Genomic DNA, 20,168 nt, shown 5'->3' with positions numbered 1-20,168 from the left:
CTAAATAATCAGTAACAAATCAGAAATGCAAGAGATTATTTGAATAACATATTTGTCATTTTCACATTGTGCACAACTTGATGATCATTGCTTCCTACCTCGTGTTGTCATTCCTGAAAGCAAGGTCTTGGAAACTGTCCATTTTATCCTGCTGGCATGAATTTCTGCCTATTTATATTTGTGCACAATGTCCATCAGTCAGTTAGCCCATCTCATCCATCTATCTACAGTGGATACGACTGGTTACGTATCTGTTGTGTTTCTGAGATATGTAGGTCATGTCTCCATTGGGTACAGCTGACTCTGCTAGACAGCAGTTACACCAACGCTGGCTTTTATTGGAGAGAAAAAGAAACGTTGTTAGGAAAGCTGCCCTAAGGTTTGCCTTCTATTTTCTACAGCCCTCTAATGGAAGGTCTACCTTGAGTGTTCTGATGAGTTTTGATCAGACAGGCTGACTCATATGGGTTTGCTGTGCATTTTCACTTCTTGCTGCCATGTTTGCATTGCTTTTGTCTTGGCTATTACATAATCTGTAAGAACCTGCTTGTTTGCTCACTTTCCTTTCTTTGGTGTTTTTTTTTTTTTTAACCCAGACTATTTTGAGAAGTCAAGCTTAAACTTCCTGAATGTTTCTCTGACCTCCAGCAGGAACTGAAGCCCCAGTCTTCTGGGTGCAGCTTCCCAGGAGGTGACCTTTGGGGATGGAGGGCTTTGGGACTGGAGGCTGTCTGCAGATTTCTGAGGAAAAAGGGAAATTTGATGAACCAATGTCTGATCCTGTGATGCTGCCCAAGCACACTCATCATCTCATGATGAGATAGGACGATTTCTTTGTTCAGGGCTTGAATGCTTCTTTCCCATTAGTGAGAGAGAGAGCCATGCTGGCTTGTTTGTGTTTAATGCTTAACACAGGCTCAGCCTCAAAGATGTGAGTAGCCCCACTTAGATCATCAGAGGTTTTTGCATGCTCCAGATCTTTATGAGTTAGGCATGTAATTTGCTGAATCAAGTCTGCAGCTCTTCATGTTCCTTGTCCTGCATTGCTCAGTACTTCACTATGTTTGATCCCATATTCATGCAATTTCTCAGCAGAAGAACCACTGAGTCATCTAATCTGGTTTGAACCCCAAGTAGTGGCTCATCAGCCAAAATTGCTGGCAGACTCTTTCATCCAGTTCACCACCTTTTTTCTAAGAGAGAAGGGAAACAGCTGTTTGAGCAAGGACCAGAGCCAGACAGCTGGACGCCTCATCATGCAGCCAGCCAGGCTGCTGCAGCCGCCCGCAGCGGCCAGGCTCTCCTTCCCGTGCCTGAGGAGGGACACCCAGCTCCAGTCTGATACCTCAGTGCTCCAGACCCTCAAATGCATCTGTTACTTCTGTACTGTGACCACCCGCCTGTGTTTGGCTCAGGCTTTTCCCAAAGGCCTTGAGAAAGCTGGTTATACGCACGCCTCGATATTCTGGCACTGGATCAGGTATGGGGACTGCGGTGCCTGGGCATGCCTGGTTATGCCTCCTCGCTCCTGAGTACAGCTTTTTCACTTTGAGGCACTCCTGTGAACCTAGTAAAGTCACTTCTCAGTCGTTTTTGCTTAAACCCAGCACAGCTTGAATTATTCAGGCCTCCCTGAGGGCAGATATCCCACTGGACAGTGAGAGCATCTACCTATCAGCATATGTTGAATTTCCACTGGGGACTGCTTGTGAGCATTCACCCTTGGCTTGGTCAATGGGACCTGTAATCCCCGTTTGCAGGTTTCATGCTGGAGCTGTTTTGAGGAGCATTGTGTTTTCCTGGTCTATTTTCTTTCTGATTACTCATTTGTATGAATCAGTCTTAGCATCGTGCCAGTCCTGGTGTCAGTGTGAATGTAGCTGTCAGGGGCTTCATATTTATTTCACTGATGAAAATTTGTAATACTTACAAGGTTAGGGACAACCCCTGTGGAATCCCACCAGAAATCTTTTCATTTGGTAGAAATTCCCCACTGATACTTACATCCATTCAATATATGTTTGAATAAAATTATGTAATGCTGTTTTTTAATCAAAGTATCATCTAATATTAAATCAGCTGCCTTACTGAATGGAGGCAAGTTCAATGCGTGCAGCTACTTTCTCTAACCAAGCTTATAGTCTCAAAGTGTAAAATAAGGTGCTTTTTTTTTTTTTTCTTTTATTTTAAGATCTGGTTTCTGTAAAGCCAAGTGAACTGACTGGCTTTAATTATATTCTTCTGCAAGCATATCATCTGGCTTCTTTGCAAGTATGGAACAAATATTTACCAAACACCTCTGCCTCTTTTTGAATCATTAGTAATAATCCTGTCATCCATAGCCAATAATAGGCCTACACCAAATTTTTTTGTTATTATTATTTTAATTTGCACTAGGGTCTACTTGAATGTCATGTATTTGTCAAGTATATATTTATCTCTGAAGTTTTCATCTTCCCATTTCAATTTACTGCACTTCATAATTTCCAACACGTGTATAGATTTTTGTCCAAAAAAAAACAACGAAAATCTTTTTTTTTTTTTTTTTTCATTTTTTTTAAACCCAGTCAGCAGGATGTAAAGAAGTCCAGATCAAGGAAAATTCTTAACATCCAGCCATGCTGAAATGAGGAAAAAGAGATTCCAAGCCTCATCATGAGCCTTGTCTCCATTGTCCATGAAAAAAAGAAACATTCATTTCTTGGCAAAATTGGCCAACTTGATGCTTGCAGTGCCTCTAAATTTTCTGTCAAATGCAATGCTAGTCTGAACTGTAATTCATGAAAAATACTAGCATTTTGCTTTCTTCAGAGATTGTCTGGTCAGAAGGGGGGTCAAAACAACAGTCTGCAGCAAGTCATATGTCTCCACATTAATCCACACAAGGAAGTGTCTGTTTCACTTATTTCCAAATGGGGAATGTTTTCTTTAGAGAGGTAGCAAATTGATTTTCCCCACATGGAGCATGGGGTATCTCATTTCCATAACAAAACTTTCAGAAATGGCTACACAAGTCCACTCTTTCTCCATGTGGTTTAGAAAGCAGCGTGCCTCCTTAATATGTTTCCTGCAAGGTTGTTCACTGCTGTGCTCTGGAGTTTCCAGGTCAAGCTTGGCATGTTCAGTTATTAAAAAAAAATTGAATAAACAAGTGTTTTCATTTAGGAAAAGTCCAGTAAAAATAATTTTGATATTCAAGTTGTTTTATGTCAGCTTGAGCAAGCATGAGGTGTGTGTGTGTGCACAGTGAGAATGTGTGACCTCCACAGCTTGGTGAGAGCTTGAGTTGTTGGTCAGTGCTCTTCATTGACTTCCATAGGTACGTAGGATCCTGTTGAGAACTTCCCCAGACTGAATTGATACTGTTGTTTCCTAAACACAGGTCTGAGTTTTTGTGCACAGACTGATATTTTGCTTTATTTTCCAGGCACTTTAATTCCTAACCTTTCAGTGAAATGTTAGGTTACTTATAGCTTGCTTCTCTTCACCAGCTCAGCGTGCCTGGGCAATAAATGCCCCAGGCTCTCCCTTTTGGACCCTATTTCCAGGAGACAAAAGCTTGTAGGGGTGAAAGGAAAATAAATTAAATGTGAAGGCCCAAAGTCAAAATGCAGAAAAGGGAATGAGGTGAATGAAAGAAAATAAGGAGATGGTGGTGACAGGGAAATCAAGGAAGCAGCTGGGACTCCACAAAGTATGCGAGATTAACTAAGCTTTGAACAGTTTTTGAGACTTAAATATAGCAGTATGCTTTTCTTAACTTGCAGATATTGCAGAATGCCAGAAGCCCCCTAGAGGGGTAAGTGTTAAAGCCATTAAACCTGTTAACTTTCAGTTCATTACCTTTTAAAAGGTGCAACATGTAACTATGCTCTTCAGCCAAGAGCTGACTTTCCCAGGCTGCATTAGGGATGTCCTCAGCAACCAGCTATTTGCCACCACTAACAGGCATGGTCAGTTCATGGATTTTGTGGAGATCTGGGGCCATTCTTCTTACCTTGACTTTGATGGCCAGGCACCTCCATATGCCACCTCCAGCTTCTATTTGGCGCCTGAATCATGAATAGCTCTGGGATCTGACACATCCTGCCATTTCCACCTGCCACGGAGAGGAGATCTCCTAATCTGTTCTGTATGGATGGATGGTTTTACAGCTTAGAGCCAAGGACACTGGTATCACAGTTTTTGTGCAGGTGTGTGAAAACCAGAAGACGTGAAGGACTAGCACAGTGCAGAAGGATTCTGTGAGGGGACACGGTGTGCAAGGTATCCCTCAGGGAAGAGTGGCTGTGGATGCATTTGGCAGCTGTGCTGCCACTGCCTCATGTCTCTTCTGAATCCAGAATCACTGCTCATCTCCATTCATTCACTTCTTGCAACTTGCACTACTCCACCTAAATCCTGGTTTGTGATTACTTCCCTCTGGTACACTCCCAGCTCCACATTTAGAGCTCACCTGACTCTGTTGGCCCACCCTAAATGTAGACCCAGATCTTCTGCTGGCCCCTCTTTATTGATGGCCATGGAGATTTTTAGAAGCTCAGTTGCTTCTTTTAAATTGATTTTTGAAGTTGGCAAATATGCTGTTCTTACTTCATCTTTCCACAGAAACATGGTCACAGAAAACAGCAGGCAGCCAGAAGAATCTGGTTGGCACTGTAAGTCCATTAGCTGAGTACATTCCTCAGCAAAATATGGCAGTGGCCTTCTTTATTCTTCTCCTTTTTTTTTTTTCCTCCCTACTTTTGAAGTGTTTCTGAGAAACTGGCGTATAAGCAAGCCAGAAAAGCCAGAATCAAAAATCGTATCAGGAAATAGCTAAATAGGTCAGGGAGGCCTGGGAAGGCAAGAACTTTGATCATGGGCTTTACAATTGCTTAGATGTGCTCTAGAGTAAGAAATGTGGAGCAAGCAATTAAAAGATACATGTTTTAGGCATGAGTACAGTACTTGTTTACTTACATGGTTTGCTGAGCAGCCAGCAAGGTCCAAGGTTATTTTGGGCTCAACATGAGTAAGTGATCCAGGTATGACAAATGAGGTAATGCATTCCAGGCACATTAAAAACTCTTGGCTACACGACTGATTTTGACAGAGTGCCGACATAGCTTGACCTCAGCTCTGTGAAGGCCACTATCTTTTTTGTCACCCTCCCTATAATAACAAATCTTTTGCATCAGCCAAAATAGGTAAATATAGAGAACAGTGTTATTGGGAGGGTTGAACTCACTGGACTTCCAGTGGTAATCAGACTCATAAAAAAGAGGTAATCTTACAGCAAGTGACCTGCTAAATTCAGGTACCCCAAAACCACAGCCATTATTTCTTGACGTATTCACGCCCCTAGAAGTGGTCGTGTGTGCACAGTACATGGCATTATTGGCATGGTGAGGCTCTCCTGATAGCAGGGAGGTGGTAAGCCCTGTGATCAGTTCCCCATCCTGGACACGTAGGAAAGGAAGGTGGCAGGTGGACGTGCTGTCTTGTTGTGGCAGCCTGTGTTTTTCCATTGTAAGTAGTGTTAATGGTCACTTTGGCAGCTCCCACTTTGGGGTGCTTCTCTTTCCCCTATGTAGAACTTGCCTTTCTCAGGGTAAAGCCAGAGCTGGGAGTTGTTCTAGGCAGTGAAGCTGGGAATGCTCCTTTTTCTCATGTCCTGCTGAGCAGGCAGTGTCTGTGAAAGTTGGACAACTGAGGATGGTAATGACTGGAGAACAGTAGCCACAACCTTATGAGTTTTTTGAATAGGTGAGCAGGGTAGCTGCCCTCTCCCTCTCCTTCTGGCCTATCCAAATCACCTACAATATCCTGGTGTTTGCTCAGACTGGTGAGAGTGCTGGAGGGGAAGATGTAATTTTTGAGCAGTGCTGCTGTTCTTTGGCTTCATGAACAACAGAAAGAGCTGGCTTTGAGGAAACAGCTAGCTAGCCAGAGCAGCATTAGCCTTGAGCCTCCTCTCTTTTCTGTGTGGTTCTTCTGGTGGGTTAGAGCCTACTACTGAGCTTACCAGCAATTCCTGGTCTTTATTTCTCTTCACAGATATCTCTGAATTGTCCTTGTTTGATTACTGTAGTTTGTAGGCAGCTTGTACAAGAACGGGCTTTGGAAGCATCTTACTGGGATCTGTTCAGACAACAAAGATTGCCAGTCTACATCTACAGATAATCTAACTCATGCTGTGCATGACACAGGCTTTGCATTTAACTTCTCAGGTGTAACAGTTTGCAGTGAAAACATGTAGGGCATTGCTGGTGTTTTAGCAGTACAGAGCACAGCCACAGTTTAGGGACTCCTCCAGGCTCAAGGAGCGTTCGCTCGTACTGTGTGCATTTTGCTGCTAGCTGTGTTTTTTTACCTGGCCATACCTGAAAGGTTTGCAGGTAAAAGGAGTGGGGAAACACCACACATTGGCAAAAGGCAATCACGTTGTCAATTACACAGAAAAGAAAGTTTTTTAACTGGTACTGTGTTGTCTGTCTCATACTCCTGTTACAGGCACTCACACTGAAGAGGTGGCAAAAAATGCAAACTTTTTCTGTACTTATTTTTTTTATTTCAATTTTCTTTGCTTATGCTCTCGCCTTCTGGGAATGTGCAAGTTATCAGGCCTCAGTGCCACAAACACTTTCAGAAAATGACTTTGAAAGCCACATGCACAAACGCATGAAGAAAGTGAAGCATTTTGGACATTCTTAGGTAGTCATGCCAGAAGTCCTCCACTAGAAAGCAGAAAAAAATCCATAGGATACTCACTTAGCTGTCCGGTACACCCTGAACATTCAATGTAATCAGGAAAACTGAATGTGACTAAGCCAGAGAATGTGTAAAATTGCTTTAAAATAATTATGAAGAACAAATTCAGGACATTTGCAGTGTGCTCATGAATATGTCAAAAAATAAACAAGATGGCAGAATAGATACATGAATGTGACTTGCAAATTCTTTCTTCAGTCCTAGTCATATTTCCTCACACAAATAAAACAAATGTCACTAAAATGCAGTAATCTTCTAATAATGCATTCATTTATAATGGTTTAGGGAGCAAATATTAATGGCTTTGTTTCAAGTGTGACTGGAACATCAAATGTTTTCTTTTACAGAGTAGATATTAGATGCCAGGACCTTATCCTCTGATAATAATTCCTATTGCTGCTTTCTTGTTAATTGTGTGTCAAATCTGCAGTGGCTTTAGGTGATTTAAAATCCTACCATGGGGCATGTGGGATGGTCCTTGTGTCTGCTGCAGACAGGTCTTCCCTGCTGCAGCTCCTGAGCCACAGGGAGAATGCAAATACCCCATTTCAGAGCACGTTTGTGCCAGTTCTGCCTTGGAAGTTCCAATTCAAACAGTGTTTATATGCAAGCTCAATATACTGGGAATTTAGGAACAAATGCCTTCTTGCTTTTAAAGCTTTAAGCAAAACATCAGCAGTGCTTTATAGTGTGATGCAAAGTACAGTGCCAAAACACAGGATAGCAAGTATGTTTGGAAAGCACTGAACCTTGAAGTAGTTTCTTTATTTGTTAAAAATAAAGAACGGAATGAAGGAAAGAAAGGAAGGACAAATAGTTCATATGCAAGTATATTTGATGGTAGCTCAACCACATCCGTCTTTGACCCTTGGTTGGGCCAGGCCTGGGGATCCTTCCATTCAAAGGTTGATCTTTTAACATGTGTGCCAGCGTAATAAATTGAGGGAACATTTGTATTTCAGTACCTTTTCAAAGAACTCGGCGACTGCTGAAGCAGGCCATGGTTGAGGATCCGTCCATCCCATCCAGGTCCCGTGCCCAAAAATCCCATAGGCACCGGGAGGCCATGAGAAGTTGAGCGGGGTTTATCAATGAGGCAGGGCGGCGTGTCCCGAGCCGGCAGTCTGGCAGTCGGTGCTGGAGACCTCGGAGCTCATCCCACGCTCCTGCTGAGCCATCATCCCTGCTCATCCCTGTTTGTATGAGTGATGGAGCGGCTGGGGGAGGGCGTCCGCAGCACGGAGCAAACGCTCGGGGTGCTCGTTTTGTGTGTGAGGCTGGCATCCACACCAAGTTGAGACTCCCAGCGATGTAGTGTGCAGTCACGTGCTGTAGCATTCATGAGTACAGATATAAATCAGGCAGATGTTTGTCGGCTGGAATGGGTAATAATTCCTTTCTCTCTTTGTTTGATTTTGCATGTTAGCCTCAGATGACAATTTCGGGATTGCTTTCTGCAGTACTTTTCAATAAGCAGAATGTGCTTCACTGGAGATAGATGGAGATATTTCTGTAGGGAGATAAATATATTTTTAGATAGACACAAATATGGACTTACTTCCATATGCACATGCATATATATATATATATATATATATATATATATACATGTACACATATAGATTTTTTTTTTTTTTTTACCTTACACCAGTGCTGGAGGAAAAAAAAAAAAAAAAGGATCTGACTTTATTTTAAACCCCAAGCTTTTCTTTTTATCTGAACAGATGAAATATGGCAGTGTTACTCAAACCATATAATCAAATTAGCACTCTTTATTGTGTTTACAAACTAATTAAAATGTAAAATGTCTTGAAACCACTGGCTTACAGTGTGACAAATGTAAGATTAGAAACAATGAGAAGACACTCATGAGGTTTGTGATGTTTAGATTTCTGACATTGTTCATCCTTTTGAGTAATTGAAACAATGGTTACCTAAAAGTTAAAGGTTTAAAGGAAATTATCTTATTCAATAGAGTCATTAGTTAATGATTGTTTATAATTTTAAATGTTGCCATAGTTGTCGGAGGCTGATTTTTAAATCTGAAAGCAGAGGGAATATGTAGTAATGAGCAAGCATCTGCTTCATCTATTATTTCTATATATGATCATAATTTATGTTTTAATTGCACTATTGAAAGATGAGTGTGATATTTTTTATGATGATCCATATCCCATTCCTTGTATGGCTCAGTACAGTTCAAATTTAGTCACTGCGTTATTTCAAAGCTGTTTTATCTTAAGAATTGGACAAAACTGAAAGTGATTCATGTTAATTTGTATGTGTGGTATGTAACCCTTATGAAACAATCAATCACTTATTTCAGTACTTGTCAACTTCCAGAACTAGTTGTTAAGGGTTTATTTGATCCCTTTCAGGACTTGAGTAATATTTTTTTTCTTAAACTTTTTTAGAAAAACTTTGACAAGAATGACAGGATATATAAACATTTCTCAGAGCTGTAAGGAATTTCAATATTTCAGAGCACTTCCAATGCCAGATGTTTCCCAAAGTTGGAAATAACAGTCAGTGCTCTTTCTTGAGGGTCAGAAATAAAGGCAGCACAGGACGATAATGCAAAGTTGCCTATTAATATTAAATTTTGTTCTTTTATGTACCAGGGAGAAATATTTGTGCTTTCTCTCAGAGTCTTCGGGAGACCAGTGTTTGACTTTATATTAATTAGTTATGTGAAAGTAGAATAGATTAGCCTTGGGGGGTATTCTATAGAAATGTATAGTGTGTCTTGTTATAAGCCTTTACTGTAGACAGATGTGTATATTTCTGTGACTGATTCTAGTGGAATTATTTATTATCCTTTTGGCTGTTAAGAATCCAGTATACGACAATGTGCTCAAAGTGTTCTCCATTAATTTTCAGCGCCAAATCTTAAAGGCAGACCGCGCAAAAAGAGGCCATGCCCACAGAGAAGAGATTCATTAAATGGCATTAAGGATTCCAACAATAATTCTGAAAGCAAAGCTGTTGCCAAGGTAAATCACTTAATAATACTCTTTTTGGCACTCTCTTCTTTTTTAGGTACAACCCTGCCTTTGTTTCCCAGCATGCTGTTTCACATTTAGAGTGTAACTTATTTTCTTGGGGCGATAAACATAATTTTTTTCAATAGTTGTACTTTTCACTTTAAATCATGCCTGTGTTCAAAGTTACCAGCAATTGCAGTCACCTAACAACCTAATGCTATCAGCTTGTTGGTAACTGGTAGTGCTTAAGCTTTCTTGGCATCTAGTGTTAGTTTTCACATTCTGTGACACACAAACATAGTGTGTGACAGTATCTTCAAATTAAAAATAAACCTGGGAGCAACTCACCCTGTTACAGTGTACTTCTAAATATAAGTTTGAAGATAAACAGACTATGAAACAAGAGCTGCCTTGCTAATGGTTTCTAAGAAGCAAACACAAATGACATTACCCTGATGTTAAGATCTCAACATTTTTAAATTGGAAATTAAAAAAAAAAAAAAGATAAAGGCAGAAATTCAGCATGAAAGCTTAAAAAAAAAATCTGGGCCACTTCTTTAATACTTATGCATGTTCCACAACTTGCTGAATAGTGCATGCTTGTACAGAGTCTTCTGTATGTGCTGCAATGCTTAGCTCATACTGCTAGTAAAAATGGGATCACTGATCAGTGTTTATAGACGTTATCTTTTAAGATATTTATGGGTTTGTGTCTTTTCCTTAAAATATTTTAAAATGGAGTTTCTGTAGTGTAAAATGCATCCCATTTTCTATGTTTTCCAAGTGGTTTTAAACAGGAATTGGGTTTTCTCTTAAAAAAAGAGCAGCACAAATGGCTCCTTTCAAGATGATTTAATTAGAAACTCTAAGGTGCAAAGATGGAAAATTACTTAGAGCAATAGTTGATTTTTATCAGAGACAGACTTTGTGCTGATACTTTTAAGCTAAACAGCTAAGGAGATTTACATATACTGAAATTTTACACCAGCTCTTCCCAAATCTATTGTTTCAATAAATTGGATGTGTATCTGAAAAACACTTCCATTGTTATGACCACCTCTTTAGGAAATACAGTGAATCTGTAGGTCCATTTGTGTTGGTATTGTACACAGTGAATGTCCTGGGAGATTAGGAGGTTAAAGAGGTCAAGTGGGAGTGTTCTGCTCTCAGTTTCTCATAGGAAGGCAAATTAAATTCCACCTCCTCCTCCTCCTCCTCCCTAGGAATTCAGCTAAAACTGTGCCTTCTGTTGATGACGATAAAAGAGGCTGAAGTTCATGATGAAACTCTGCCCTTAAGTCATTGTTTCTCTTCTTTTTTAGTCCTATTGTCCTCAGTTGGAGTCTGTACTATCGTATTAGACAGGCATGGTAAGAGGTGATGGAGCCTGGTGTGTTGACTTGTGGGGTCCTGCCAGATACTGTAGAGTTTGCCTGAATGTTTTCTCTGTGAAAGAATGTGCAAAATCCATTGTGTGAAAATGTCTCAATTTGCCTCAATTCCACCTTCCCCCAAGCCATTTTTCATGTCAAAATATTGCCAGTGCACTGTGGCATGGACCATATTGTCAAAGCACCCCAGACTGTAGCACAAGTAGTTCTGCCTCTTCAGCACCTGATATATAGGTATTAGATAATTAAAAACAACAGTAACACTTCCTACCAAATTGTTTATCCTCTCTGTTTATATTTGGGTTCACACTACTAGTCAGATGGGAGGATATTTCAGATAAGTAATTCCACCTATTTATCTAGTCACACTGTGCTCATCATTGTGCAGATATTAATAGCATTAATTATCTTGGCCGGCTTAATTTCATTATAAATAATAGACATGCTTGTGATATAATGTCCTTGCATGTAGTCACCCTGACTTCACTGTGGCTCTTCACATCAGTCTGTGTCTCAGGGCTGTGGATACAGTTCCATGAGAGGAGGACAGTGAATCAAACCTTCTATAGTAGATGTAATATACTGTATGTGCAGACCTGCCTGTGCATTACTGGGAAGGGAGGAGAAGGGTATTTGGGGAAGGGGAGAAATAGAAACCCACCTACTGTTTTCTCATTTTGTTGGGAACTGTTGGGATGTGGTCATCTGAAGCTCCATGTTGGAGTTCATCATTGGTTATCCTCCTCTGTGAGTGCTCCATGTCCGACTAATGCTGACAAATGGGCCCATGTAGAGCAGGATTGAGCAGTGCTCGTGTAAACGGGATGAATCTACTTGTGTCGGATGCTGAAGTGTTCAGCAGTCCTGGCCATATTCTTGTCCCAGATAAAGTCCCTTCTGAGCAGAGGTTGTGCTGCTTGCGTTCTCAGATCATGTCACTCAGTGTCTGGCAGCAGCCTCATTTCTCTGTGGTGGGGCAATGGATGGAGTTGCAGTGGCTGTATGTTTGGGTTGGGAAATAGCAGAAGGGGCATTCCAAAGGCTGTGGTTTTGAGCCTGTCAAGACCAATGCAAGCTGCATAGTTGTGATGACTTGCTGAATTTCATGTTCTCAGCTGCCAGTTACTAGAAAGCTTAATTCTTAAAACCTAGTTCTAGTCAGGCACGTTTGTCTTGAGCTATCAGCAGATCGTTTTGAGGGTTTCAGAGTTATCCGACAAGGACAAGTGTCTGGTTGGGTAGGAGCAGCTCTGGGTCAATTCCAGTTTAGGTGGCTTGTTAAATATAGAGTGATAGCATCACAGACAATGTGGTCCTGGACCTGCAGGTCCCACCAGGGAAAGTGGGTCTTCTGTGTGCCACTTCCCGCTTTCGCTCTCTTGATCTCTTCGGTGGTCACTGCATCAATTTTAGTGCCTCCTGGGGAAGACCCCAGGGGAGTTCCCTCCTTGGCTGGGAGGGAAATACAGGGCTATCTACTCCAGCAGGATCAGCTCTTCTGGAGAGGGTTATAGCAAGCTCTTCCTCAAAACACTCGTAGGACTCTGGAGGCTTCCCTATTTGATGTGTCATCACTGCTGGACAGGCTTCTGGGACTTGCAGGCTCCGGCAGATGACTCTCATTGTACCTGCTTCATCTTCCCAGAAAGTGTTCCCAATTCAAAACGTGTTCTAATGCTTTTTAAAACTGGCTGATCTGACCATTTTGAGGAACTGAAAGGATTAACTTGTTAAACACGGAAATTGTCCCCAAATGAATCTATTAATTACATCTCCCAGTGCAGATTCTGATGTAAACCTCTCACTTCATTTGTACCAGCAAGATATGGGAAATTAGTATAAAAGTTGCCAGGATATGCTTTTCCTGTGGCCTCAGGTGGCCTGGCATGCTCTCAGATCTGGAGATTTATTCTGAGTGCCTTGGCCATTATCTGATGGAAACTGTAAAATGCAGGTCTGTTGTGGTCTGTGTTGTGCATGACCTCTGGCAGGAGAAGACAAACACATGGTTGTACCCATGAGTGTTTACTGGCCATTTGGTCATGGGTCATCACCTCTGATGGAACACACAGCAGGAGATGGTCAGATGTTCCAGAGCCCATCTTAGTGCAGCCCCATCTTATCCAGCTTAACCCAGCTGTGCCACTAGGTTTGTGTTTCAAAAGAGAAGGGCAGTTTGTGGTGCTTGGAGCAAATCTGGCATAATTCTCACTGATTCTGATATGTTTATGCTGGATTTACACTGGTCTTGCCCAGAATGGCATTTGGCCCTTTTGGTTCTCATGAATTATTGGCCATGGCATTCATCCATATTGCCTGTTAGATGGTGGGGAGGTTCCAGAAGTGAGGCTTGGGCCTCAAATGATGTGCAGAAGAAGCATTGTAGCCTTCACCAAAGCTTTGTTGAACCTGTTGCTGGTTTGGTGTCCACTCACCACATTTTGACACCTCTGACCTTTGACCTTGCTTCTCTGTAGACAGAGAGAGGAAGGTTGTGTCTGCCATGGGTTTTTCCCACTCCTGGTGGCTTTCTTAATATTATTTTGCCTTTGTCTCCATTCAGGTAGTATCCCTTGCCATTAGTTTGCTTGCACAGCCATGAGATTTGATTTCACACCCAGGCTGTCTTTGTAAATGTAGTTCTGAATTGTCTAGTGTGAAAAAGAGAATCCAAGCAAGTGGGTGACTAAACTGAAAAATTGTTCCGAGGTCCAGTGAATTTGTTCTAAATTTGGAGCTCCAGTTAAAAATCCTAAGATTACTAAAGTCATGCATTCCTTTTGGGAGTGTTAACACAGTCTTTGGTAAAGCATTGAAACCTAAGACAACGTAATCTAAACTTTGGAAGCTGTTAAATAGTTTCTGTGAGATGCCAAAGTAAAAAAAAAAAAGTCAAGGAATTACAGCTCCGACCTAAAAATTGGATGAGGAAGTCCAAAGTTCATTGAATAGGAAAAAAAAAGCCAACCTATTAGCTCCTCTGACTTTTGGATGAAACCCATGATCTTTACAAAAGTTTCATCAACAAGCATATCTATTACTAAAATGCAAAGGATGGTGTCTTGTGCTATTGGAAAACAACATCTCTTTGAACTGTGCAGCTGGAGAATACCAAGCAGTACACTAGATACACTGCAGCAGCAAATGTTCAAGAAAAATCCCACAGGAAGTCCATTTCCCAGTCCCTGCTGCATTGCCTGGGAGGAGTGAACCTGTGCCTTCCAGTAGCCAGGATGGAGGTTTTTCAGCAGCATCAGTTGCCATGGAAAATCGTACCCACTTGTCCACTCTGTTCAGGAGATACCATTGCTTTGTCCAGCATCTGTAGAAAACTGTGGAGCAGATCATTTGAACTCAGTACACTCTGCAAAGTTAATACCTGGAACCGTATAAAGATTTTGCTTCCCCTGAGCCTGGAATGCCAGAATTTCTTTTGTTAAGATAAAATAACCATATTGAGGTTGTGGTCTTTCCAGTGATGTGTTTGTTGCTTGTTTACAAACACTTACGTAATGTTCTTCATAGCAGTTGCTTCCAAACTGTCAACAAGTATCCAGAAAGCACCTGGTTTAGAAGTGACACTTCTGAAGGAGGGTCCATGGGTTGCTTGACGGAGAGTTCCTGCCTTCCTGCGCAGCAGAATACCCTGCTCTCCTCTGGTATCCTCCTAAAATACCACGTACTGGCTCTTAGTCTCCCCCTGCTCCCTCTAGGAGCACAAAGGACATGTCTTTGATGGGGTATGGAACTACCAGAAGGTTCCTGACAGCTCTCAGAAGCATTGAAGGGCAATCCAAATCCAGAATACATGTAACCATCTCCACTACCTTGTATTACAGAATTTCCAGTATTTCATTGGAAGTTTATTGATCCCATGGTTCCAATGTCTTGGTCATGTAGAGCTTTTAAACATCAGGGTTTCTGGCCTTTTTATTTATTTATTTTTTTAATACATACCTTAAGTGAGCACTCAGTTTGTAATTTGCTTGATTCAGTGGGAGAATAATCTCCAAGAGGGGCTGTACGAGTAAGACAGTCTCATTGGGTATTTTTCCCCCTGTATGGATACTGAGGAGAGCTAAAGTGGTTTCAGTTTTTTGTTTCCTGACTGGCACACATCTGCTGGGCAGTCCAGTGAGAGACCTGGAGCTCTGGGAATTACGTGCGTTGAGGATGCCAGTATCTTCCAGGAAGGTCTCCAGCTATCAGCCTCTCCCTTCTGCTGAATGATTAGGGCTGTGCTCAAGTTTAAGCAGATGCTCAAATATAATTGATTGGAGTCCATGTTACAGCAGAATCTCCACTCGTGTGCTGAGGGCTCTGCCTGGATAAAGCTTGCCAAGGTTTGCATCTGTTTTGGTGGGCCAAAGGAGAGAAAAATGTGTCATTTCAGAGCTGGCTGCTGAGCATTCCTGGAAGGAGCTGAGCACCCTCAGCTCCAGGGGTTGTCTGCAGGAGTTGACAATGCTCAATGTCAGTCCTGGAACAAGGGTTATTATTAGACTTGCTAATGGCAAGTGTATGTTAGAGATAGAAGCTGTGACATAGCAATGTATAGTCATAAAAATGCAGATCTGGAGAGTCTTACCAGTGAGTTATAATGATTTAAAGATGTGGCTGTTTAAAAATGTTGTGACTAAGATTCAGAACAAGACATTTAGCTCTATAAATAGCTTCTTTTGTTTCCCCTCAAACACAGTCGCATGGTTTGGCCTTCATTTTTTTTCAACAGTCCATTCTGCTAGGAGAGGGTATTTATTCCTTAAGTGAAAATTAAAGGTTACCCAGATCTGATATGACATCTTTTCTTTTCCCAGGTAAAATGTGAGGCTAAGTCAGCTTTGCCCAAACCCAAGAGTAACAACAGCAACTGTAAGAAAGGCTCAAGTGAGGATAAATCAAAGATTGCCATAGGTGAAGAATGCAGAGCTGATGAGCAGGCTTTCCTTGTGGCTCTTTATAAATATATGAAAGAAAGGAAAACACCAATTGAACGAATACCTTATTTAGGTTTTAAGCAGAGTAAGTATCCTTTTTCTCACTTTCTTTTTGGCATTCTAGAATGGTTTGGCTTCTCTGGAGAAAGTAATTGCACACAAAACCTATTTTAAAGCCTTATGGATGGGGAGGGACCATGTTTATCTCTACACATTTTCCAGTCCAGGCATTTCACTGTCTTATGCCTCGATTTGCATCTCTTCCTTCTGGGGTAGTTGCTGCCAGATATTTATAGGCTTAAATCCGCTGATTATGACTAGAAATAGGCATGTTGAAAACTCTCTGGTTTTCTGTTTTGCAAATCTGCAGTGTCTGTAATGCTTTTCTTCTGAGTTAATAATATGATGTATCTTTACTGTGCCCAGATGTTCTTTATGAAAGGATAAATATTAAAGGAATACATTTAAAGGTGATCGAGAAAGGCACAAAGCGATAATATTTTTAAGGCCCAAAATGTGTTTATAGTTAAGAAATTACTGATTTTGGAGAATAAAACCAGACTGTATCTGCTTAATACAGAATGCAGTCTTTAGAATTGCTTTGGCATGTACAGAATGTAGTGCCACAATCTGTAAATTAATTGTATGTGGAGAAGATACAGTTGAAACTGAATTTTGCATAAATATTGCAGCACAATGTGGATCTTTCAGTTACCAACAAAAGCTGTAAATGGGAGTATTTCTCCTCCTTATCTATAGATTGAATGATACTTTATTTCCTTAAAGGGTAAATGCTATGGATTGAAATATTATTTACTATAATTTATCTCCTAGATTAAAACCATGTGTTATTTTGATGAAGAATGTCAAACCTGTATGTTTTACATAACAATTTACATACCTAATAGCAATTGGCACTGATTGCAACAGGCCTCCAGCAGCCATTATAAACTTATATAACTCCAAATGATTACAGTGTTTGTCTGAAAACTGGCTGCTTGAAATGGGAGTAAAATTAATGTACTATGAACAGCTTCGTTGCATTATGCATTGATTCAGATTAAATCAAGGCCTAAGCAAAGCTTTTGATAGCTTTGAAGCAGTACAAGGTTCAATGAGGCTTTCAGAACATTTTGTGTTGAAGAATTTTTTTTTTTTTCTCCCCCACCACTCCATATTATTCTTCATTGGAGGTTCAAGTACGCAGACTGAGTGGGCTTAAAAGACAAGCTAAAGTATTATTTCTAAAGTTGCCCACTGGGGATAGAGCACACTGCTAATATTTAGTTGAAATACATTGAAGCTTGCCTGACATAGATTATGGAGTAGGGGCCTGATCCAGCAAATACTTAAATACCAAGAGTAAGTATACTGAGAAGAGCAGAAGTGTTTGCAGGATGGGGCTTTATATTTGTTGAGCAAGGCTTGTGCAAACATTGCCAATATAAATAGGTTGTTGGGAAGAGGCAGTATGTACAGCACAGCAGAGCATCCCTCCATGGAGAAGGAGATCCCGTTCTCCATGGTCTGCAGCATTACTGCTGACCTCAGTTTTTTGTAGTGTGTCCGTGGGGAATCACTGTTGGTGGAATTGTGCATGCACCTTTTATAGGGCTGACATGGATTTTTCTTTCTAACAATTAAATTAGATAAAATAAAAATTAAATTAAATTAAAAAGACACCAGCAAGCAGTGGCCCCGTGGGACAGGGGGCCGGGATGATAAGCATGAAAGGAGAGAAGTTCTGCAGGAAATGACAACTCTCTCCCAATACATCTTTTGAATTGAGTTGCCTCTGACCCCACAGCCATGGGCAAGGCACAACCAGCCACAACATAATTATTCCAGTAATGCTCATTCATGCTCCATCTGGGTTCAGTCACACAGGGCCCGCTAGAACACAGCTTATTGTTCACTGATGATGGGGCCCATTATCTGAGCTGCAGTAAATATTGGATATTTTCTAATCAATAGGCCTGGTCTGTGAGCCAGTGTGTGGGTCCTGCTTGCTTGCTAATGAAACTGGTATTAAACAAATAATTAAAAGTAACATTCTTCCCAGTGAGTAATTTTTATTATCAAAGTTATGGAAACATGCTAGTTATTATACCGTGTCTCTTATCAGCAAAGTCAAATGAACCCATTACCTTTGTCTCAGTGTATTTTTCCAGTCCTGTTAAGGAATCTGTAAGTGTGTTCTCTTATATGTAATTAAAAATATATATAGCATGGGCTAATATTTACTCTTCAGATTATGTAAATACCTCTTTGGAAAATGTTTCACAGGAACTTTTTCAGGGGCTGCGAGCTTTTTTTTCTCTATTTTTCTTTTTTTAAAACTGTTTAATTTACATTTCTTTGAAATATGTTGGCTAATGCAATGCTTATCTAAATACTTATTGTCCCTCTAACAGTTAACCTTTGGACTATGTTTCAAGCTGCTCAAAAACTGGGAGGATATGAAACAGTAAGTGTTTAAGTAACTTAAATGAAATAATTGTGCAATCCAACTTTTCCCTGTTAGAAAAAAAATGTAAAAGCAAACAATCATTTGCTGCATTTTAGGCTAGCTTTACTCATTGTGGGTTTATTGGGCCATTTTTGGAAATGGTCCCAATTAGTTCCAGATTTGGCAAAATTGTAAACTTGTTGTAAAAACTCCAAGTGGAAAACATATGTAACTCTTCTCTGTCAAGGAAATTAGTTAGGTCTGTAATTTTTTCCCATGTTGAGAAAGGGCTATTATTGTACAACAAGCCAGGATTGCATAAAAGAAATTTCACTTGGCAACGTCCCTGACATCTGTTCATGTCTAATATGGGAAATGTATTAAAGGCTTTCAAAAGTAATCAGCATTGTCCATTAAGGAATAGTATGTTGCAGAATCTTCTCTTATTCCAAGTGTAAAAGATCTTTATTAGACAAGGGTCAGTACCACATAAACAGGAAGTTATCAAAGTAATTCAGAAAAGTCTCTGACACTTTTTATCACCTAACCATATCTGACAAGAGCAGTTTATTTTTAGCTCACGGGAAAATTTGATGGCCACGGATTTTACAGCATGTATTTTGAACCAATAAAATATTAGAGCAACAAACTTAGATTAAAATCTCTAAATGAGAAGAAAGAGCTGCATTAATATGGCACATCAAAATGACATCTGTAATAAAAAAACAATTGATATAGTAAGATGTCGTCACTGGAAATATTTTCTTCGCACACAATGATCAGATTAAGTTGTTCAGTTCCTGCCACGGTTGGATGAAAGAAATTATTTTTGCTTTGTTTACAAAGTAATCTGGGACATATCTGTGCTGTAGAGAAATGACAAGAAATGCTCTATCAAGAAACTGAAAGTCATTTTAACCAAAATGCAAAACTCTGTGTTTTCCTTCCATACAATAAAGCACGTCACTCTGTACATCAGCAACCTGGGCATGGGTGTGCCTGGGATTTTGTGAAACGTGAAATCTAACATTCTTTTAAAAATATATGCTTGATTTGGCTTTTATTGTTGCTCTATCTTTCGTTAATCAGCACATACCATGCTTATGTACAAGGGTGTGTGTAGGCGTGCTCATGGGTATGTATGAATGAATAGCTACCATGGATAGATCGTTACAGCAATTATGAGCAAACAGTAATTGCTTGAGTTGTAAAGTGCAATGAAAATGAGGGCTAAGATCTTGAACTTGATCCAGAACACCAGGGAAAGCCAGGAGGGAGATTGAAGGGAGAGTGGCATGTTGGGCATGCTCAGGAAGGCAGGCAATTTTCACAGCAATGTTCCAATGTTCAGGTTTGCTTGCAGGGTCCATGTACAGAAGCAGGGATGCCAAAGCTGGGGCTGGAGAGATCTGAGTTTTAGTGCCAGAGAGAGAGGTGGAGCAGGTGAGCCTCTGTACCTGAGGAAGAGCAAGAATAGGATTGGGAATTCATGACCACAAGGCCACAGAGCCAGGTTTGAGAAATGTGACAGGATCTGAGGGTACGGATCACAAACATGAGAATGTCAGCCAGAGTAGCTTCAGTCCACACTTGCCTCAAAGCTCCTGTCCTTCTCTCGGTGACAGATATTCTCCGTCATTCAGGGGCATTTGTC

General features: G+C 40.7%; 1 protein-coding gene across 3 annotated transcripts in view; it reads left to right on the top strand.

Moving 5' to 3' along the window:
• Window positions 1-20,168, top strand: part of ARID5B (AT-rich interaction domain 5B) — a 114,582-nt gene that overhangs the window by 68,126 nt on the left and 26,288 nt on the right. For all 3 annotated transcript variants that reach the window (XM_062496522.1, XM_062496521.1, XM_062496520.1), the window contains 3 exons: window positions 9,634-9,746; window positions 15,946-16,150; window positions 18,480-18,532. In XM_062496522.1, coding sequence (XP_062352506.1) covers window positions 9,634-9,746; window positions 15,946-16,150; window positions 18,480-18,532 — 371 coding nt within the window. The remainder of the gene's footprint in view (window positions 1-9,633; window positions 9,747-15,945; window positions 16,151-18,479; window positions 18,533-20,168) is intronic.

The sequence above is a fragment of the Cinclus cinclus genome, chromosome 7 (assembly GCF_963662255.1).
Source record: "Cinclus cinclus chromosome 7, bCinCin1.1, whole genome shotgun sequence".
In the NCBI taxonomy this organism is placed as follows: domain Eukaryota; kingdom Metazoa; phylum Chordata; class Aves; order Passeriformes; family Cinclidae; genus Cinclus; species Cinclus cinclus.
Note: the sequence above shows the minus strand (reverse complement) of the source record. Positions and strands in the feature narration are given on the sequence as shown.